Here is a 6,304-nt window from a genome sequence, read left to right on the forward strand (position 1 = left end):
GGTCCTGGCCGCCCCCGGGGCTGCCTACTTTTGGGGGAGGTGAGGTGGCAGGCTGGGCCGAGAGGTGCCCTTGTGCTCCCTCCCCTTCCCCCGGGTGTTTGCCGACGAGCAGCCAGGGTCGGGTGAACGTCCTGCGGGAGCCGGGCAACGTGGGACAGTTTTTTTGGAGGACGTGGTGGTCGTTGGTTGTTTTCTCTCCTCGGGGCGAGGAATCCTTCAGGAACAGGGGAAAAGCTTACAGTTTTCTACATTGGAACTGTTTTTTCTGGTCATCCCGGACAACACCCATGGAGACCTCCTAGGTGACTAAGTCTGACTTCCTGATAAACGAATGGGTGCAAGTCTGCCTGCTCCCAGACTTATCAAGTTCCTGCATAAGCAAGGCCGCATGTGCTTGCTTTCTCCTCTCCTCCCACTGACAGGGCTTTCGGAGGCTGGCTTTTCACTCTCAGAAATTGCCTTAATTAAGCTATGGAGAGTGGAAATGAGAGCGCTTGTTCATGTGCCAGTACTGACCTTTGATTTACATAGCTTATTTTCCCTGCCTGGTGTTTGTGTCATGCTGATAACTTTAGAGATTGCTGTCATCTTCCCCCGTCAGGCTTTTTTCTGCTTGAATTCACTTTTTTTTTTCCTTTCACTTTTTCTAATTGGCTCTTGTAGATAAGTAGCAAACTTTTGTTTATAATCTTTTCTCTCTGGCTTCTCCTTTAGTTTATGTGGAGAGTTATGTATTTCTGGTCACCTGCCTTCAGGGGAGATGGAACATCATGAACATCCTTGCTTGCACTGTAAATGCTGCTCCCGACTTTGTGTTTTCTTTTTTGCAGCTGCATCATGCTGGTGTCTGTAGGCTGTCTTTGAACAGCTAAAGCTCTCTAGCTCCTGCATGTTTCCTCCATATCTTAAAAGCTGAATAGACAATGAGCTTTCACCTAGACTGTGTTAAATTCGGAGAAGAAAAATTAGCCCCAGCAAGACTGAACAATGATCTGAGAAAATTATTATAACCACCCTTAGGTGGTTGCTCAGCCTCATCAAAGAGGCAGAGCTGCTCCAAACCAATTTAACTTAAAACTTCTCTGTATTGCTACTGGTTTTAGTGCTGTCAGTTGATAACCTAAGTGATACGGGTCTGTAATCTATCGCTAGCTCTCTTACAAGAGAAGTGTGAGGGGACTGACAGTGCCTCAGTCTGTAATATAAGTCAGTGGTGTGGTGTAAGTTTCTGCTGCTGCTGAAATTTAGGCTCGTGACTGCAGGATATCTGCTTCAGTAGGCAGCAAGGAAGGTGAACAAGTGCAACTTCATGTTTTATAACTGTATTGAGAACACTTGTTTCCTGTCTTTTCCTCAGCTGTTTTCCAAATACCTTTCTTTTCTAAGGGAGAACTCTTATAAAATCTTCTTAGTTTGCTAATGGCACATGAAACACTCCACAGAGCAGTGCCTAGAAACTTTTCATATCTTAAAATCTCACTTGTGCTCTCCACCTTCAATATGTCTCAATCTTTATGTTGCAGGGTCTTATTCTCTGAAACAGCTGCTACCTGCCAAATAAAAATTCTGAGGCCGCCCAATCCATGAGTGGGCATCGAAGCATAAAGAGGCGATGTGGGGAGTCACACCTGGAATCCCCCGCGGGCTGCGGTCACGGTCCCGCTGCTGGATGTGTGTTAAGCAAACTAGTTCAGTTGCCTACACCTCCTTTGTCAAAGCACCAGCTGAAACGGTTAGAAGAACACAAATATCAGAGTGCTGGACGATCCCTGCTTGAACCCCTAATGCAAGGTTACTGGGAATGGTTAGTTGGAAGAGTTCCAGCCTGGATTGCACCAAATCTGATCACCATCATTGGACTGTTAATAAATATATTTACAACTCTGCTATTAGTATATTACTGCCCAACAGCTACAGAACAGGTGAGTTACGCACCTCTGACAATCTTTCTTTGTGGTTACTGTGATCTAGAAGCAGCTGGCACTGTTTTCTGGTGGACTCTTGTCTTTGTGTAGAGGTGTTGCTCATTTATCAACCCACAGTTCTCCTAAAGTTAGGCTCATCTCTCAATGTTTGTAACGTGCGTGCCCCTGTATGAGTGCCTGGGGGCAAAAAGAGCACATATGATTCTGGGGTTAGCACGCTGCTTGCTGAGTGGTTCCTCTGGCCAATGTGCACCATGTGAAACGGCATCTAGTGCTGAAATAGCTGTTTGGACACAGCCGTGAAGGACCTGCTGTGTGAAAGCAGCAGCCCCGCAAGGCTTGAGTGCACGTGCAGACAATGAGGAAAGGGGTTTGCAGCTGTCTTGCATGGCCTGTTTAGTTTCTCTGCTTGTGACTGGGTTAGTCGCCTTCAAGATTCTGATCTGAGGTTACCACACAAGAAGCACAAGGTGACTCGATTGGCAGTGGGCTGAGTCTGCCTACGAGTCCAGCTAGAGTTGCAACACAGCGAGGAACTCGAGCTCGGCCAAGGGGCTGAGCCCTGTGGTGGTGCAGCTGGAGGGGTTGAGGCTTGCTGCTGTGACTGAACCCAGCTGACTCAAAGGAACACCTTTCTTCATCCGGCTGGGGCCCTGGCAGTTTGCGTGGCCAGGCAGCTCGGATCGGGACCTTGCGTACAGCGTGGTATGAGCTGTGGGAACACAAAGTTGTCTTCTTGAGCAGCGTGCTGCCCGAGTAGTCCATGCTGTGAGGAGGCTGGATAGAAGTCTATTTTATCTTGGTTCTGAATGCACTAAAAGCTCAGGAGAACTGCCTTAACTTCCTGTAATTCCTGGTTCCAGGGCTATGAAAGTCTCTTTACAAGGCATTTCAAGTCAGTAGTTTCAAATACCTCTCTCTTGCCAGAGTTACCTCATAAGGCACTTGAAGACTTTCACTTTTGTGCTCTGGAGAAGTTTTGTCACTGAATGTTGGCTCTTAAAAGCTGCTTATGTCTCTGTGCACTGAAAAAGGGAATTATTTTGTACAGAAAAATGTATTGCATATCAAATAGCAGAAGACTATCTCATGAGTTCTAGCTTTTAAAATATCTGAACTCCATCATAACCGAGGCTTCTCCCAAACTGAGCTTGGCAAAATGATTCATGTCAAGCAGCATCAGCTTGTTTCCACCCAGACCCTAAAAAACCCCCACATAGGTTGGCATATCTACACTCGGCATCCATGTTCCACGTGTGAGGTAGTAAAGGGATGTTTGCCTCTCCCAGAGATCTCTTGAAATAGTTTCCCAACAACATGTAGAATTTTGCAGGTGTGAGATAAAAAGGGAATGTGGAGTTTGAGCAGTGAATACTTAGAGCAGCTCCTTCCTTTTTCAGACTTTGGCATTGTTACATCTTGGCTTTAACTTGGCGCTTACTCAGATAACAGTGTTAGATAGGGCTGGGACTCTGAAATCCAGTTTGATAGACTTCAGCCTCTCCCTGTTTTGGCAACTTAGCAGCTAGTGTAGTCCACTGAACCAGAGCGTGATTTAAAATTTAGAGCACAGTTGTGTTTTGGTAATGAAACTTCTGCAATAAGCACTAAGCTGTACTGGGAGCATCCGAAGGTCATAGTGTTAGCTGTAGTCTGCTGTATTAAAACACTGTGTTTAACAGTTTGAGAGTTCTTTGTGCTCAAGTGAGGTTGTCTTCTCACTTCAGCTGAAAAATAACTTTCTGCTGAGGTAGCTTGCAGCCTGCTCTGATTTGCCATATGGCACTGCAGCCCTGTGTGCTGGCACGACGGGACGATGCCATCTCAGTGGCAGAGCTGTGAGCTTGTGCCTTTTAAGTGTCAAGTAGCTGTCTGGGAAGAAAATGGGGCTTTGAAATCCAGAAAGAGAATATTTTTTTCTGAAAGTACTATTGCTTTCAGATGTAAATTGTCTCTTCCTGGTAGCTCAGTCTTAGTTCTGCTTTTTTCAAAAGCAACTTGTCTCTTCCTGTTGATGAAAGGTGTAGCCAAGGGGACGTGCTATTGCTGAGAACTTCAGTGGTAGCCGAAAAGAAAATGAGATAAAACAGTTCTACTGCCTGTTTGCTTGGGGGACCTCAGCTGGCAAAGTGCTGGGCTATGGAATGGTACCTGGATCTTTGGGATTTTTTATTTAAAAAAAAAAGAAACGATAAGAGGGAGCTGCGACATCTTATGCAGATCCAAATAATATCTAAGTGGAAACATCTACACTGGTAATGAAAGTAGCATCTAAAAAAGGAACCAGCAGCCTGTGTTTTAAAGCTTCTAGGGGAAAAATTGCATGAGCCAGAGGGTAACTTAAACATTGTGTATAAAATCAATAGGTGAGACATGGAAACAGTGTTAAGGGATGGAATTATGTAGCGTCACAACCTTGTCTAAATGTGATCCCATGCCTTTGGGTGACACCTGCCCATCCTTTGTATAGGTGCATTGCTAAAAGCGGAGCACGGTGCCAGCTTTTGAGGCAGGAGGAACGGTATTAGTAAAATGCAGCAGCAGGAACAGTGCAAGCTGTAGAAAGAGTATAATGAAGTTGATGTCCTACAAATGAGTCATGGTTGTGTAGACCAAAAGAATCTGGACTCAGAGCTTTATGAGAGGCAAGTCAGCTTGATTAAGCCACTTAGCTGTATTTGGACTTCACTGGCGTGGTCTGTAAAGTAGAGCTGCTCATAAATGCTCACTTCTATAAAGTGTGTCAAATGTGAAGATGGCAAAATATCCAATAATAGCTGTTTTATGGATGTGTGAACTGAGACAGAGTAATGGCAACCCGCTGGCTTTTGTGGTAGCTTTTTTTCAGTACCTGAAGCACTCAAATTGTAGTCTTGGGTCCAGCAGGGATTTGGCATCACTCGTTCTTCTGTACAAATAAAGCGGTGTACAGGGTGTGAATATTAAGGGCTGCTACCATAGATTTGGCAAAGCTGCTGTTAGCTGGTAATAGCAAAAGCTGTTGGTGGTGAGGGTGCTGCACTGCAGAGCACTGAAGCTTTACAGGTCTCAGGAAAGTAATAGCTGAACTTGACCCCTGCAAGTTTGAGCCCTTTGCAGTGACATAGTTCTCAAACGGTACTGCAGGCTGCTTGTACCCTGTACTTGGCAGCGTTCTAGTACGCGACACCTCACTGAGCTCAGTGTTTGACATGGTTGCGTGTTTTGGGGACTAAGAAAGTTGTTGAGTTTCTAAATCAGGCAACTTACAGATGCCCCTCCAGGAAAGAGAAGCAGGACAAGAACTTAATTGTGCATCACTCTGCATGTGCACTGCTGTTTTTCCAGTGTACCTGCTTTAGAAAAAGTGTTGTACCTATTAATCTAAGCTAGTAATTGTTGTCGCTGTTTTATTTACATTCCACATGTCATAATCCCCTCTGCCTACCCCTGCAGGGACCCACTACTGAAAGGTCCATGTGGAACGGTGTGCAAATGGAAAGCTACTGTATGAGAGCGTAAGACAAACCAACTTAAGGATTTTTTAAGTGTTTTTAAAAAAATCCTTTATTTTCATTTACTGTTTCTTCCTTAGGCACCACCCTGGGCATACATTGCTTGTGCATGTGGGCTCTTCATCTATCAGTCTCTGGATGCTATAGATGGGAAACAAGCAAGAAGGACAAATAGCAGTACTCCGTTAGGAGAACTCTTTGATCATGGCTGTGATTCCCTTTCCACAGGTATTGTAATTTTTAATAGAAGGGTGAAATAACCCTATTTCAGGGGTCAAATCTAGAGTACAGAAAAATGCTGCTTTACTGAAGATGAGGGCAACTGATACTGCTGAATATATAGCTTTTCAGTCAACCTTCTTTCTGTAGACAGTGCTCTTGGTCAACTGAATGTCTTCTCTTGTATAACACTGAAAAAAGCACTGAGCATGTGATTAACTCGATCTGAGCCAGCAGTCTTCTGTGTATGCTTTATGTCTTGGTCCTAAGCACTTTCTGTAAGAAGTTGCCAAAACGCTCTTCTATATAATCTATATAAGGCGATTGCAAGACAGGTGTGAAGCCTAAACAGTGGGACGGTAGAAGTCTGAGTTTAACGTTAGAATCAGCAAGATCAGTTTCTTTCTAGGTAGGTAGAGGTCACTGAGCCAGCCTGAGGTTTAACCCCATTGCAAAACAACAATCAGATGCTTTTGGTTACGTAAATTCTAAACCTCTTATGCTTTAGGTTTTTATGAATGCTTTATCAAAGTTGTGTACTTAGAGTGGAGGAGAAAGCGTGGGTCAGTGTGGGACTTGGCGGTGGCAGCAGCTCCTGCCGCAGATTGGCACTCGGTTGAAGCAAGCAGAGGGGTTCCTGGGCCCCAGGGGGCAGAGAAGGAACCC

The 6,304-nt window shown here is 45.0% G+C and overlaps 1 protein-coding gene across 1 annotated transcript; it reads left to right on the top strand.

Annotated features, from left to right (window-relative positions):
- Positions 1–1,514: 1,514 nt before the first annotated feature.
- Positions 1,515–5,679, top strand: LOC104516891 (choline/ethanolaminephosphotransferase 1). The gene is made up of 2 exons (XM_010161381.1): positions 1,515–1,922; positions 5,500–5,679. The coding sequence occupies exons 1-2, from the start codon at positions 1,584–1,586 to the stop codon at positions 5,677–5,679; spliced, it is 519 nt and encodes a 172-aa protein (XP_010159683.1). The 5' UTR covers positions 1,515–1,583.
- Positions 5,680–6,304: the final 625 nt, after the last annotated feature.

The sequence above is a fragment of the Eurypyga helias genome, unplaced genomic scaffold (genome assembly GCF_000690775.1).
Source record: "Eurypyga helias isolate BGI_N326 unplaced genomic scaffold, ASM69077v1 scaffold52511, whole genome shotgun sequence".
In the NCBI taxonomy this organism is placed as follows: Eukaryota; Metazoa; Chordata; class Aves; order Eurypygiformes; family Eurypygidae; genus Eurypyga; species Eurypyga helias.

Excerpts from the sequence above, each read along its gene's own strand:
- LOC104516891 (XM_010161381.1), top strand. The coding sequence starts at position 1,584 with ATGAGTGGGCATCGAAGCATAAAGAGGCGATGTGGGGAGTCACACCTG. Across the intron at positions 1,923-5,499 it reads GCCCAACAGCTACAGAACAG|GCACCACCCTGGGCATACAT; the intron begins GTGAGTTACGCA and ends TTTCTTCCTTAG.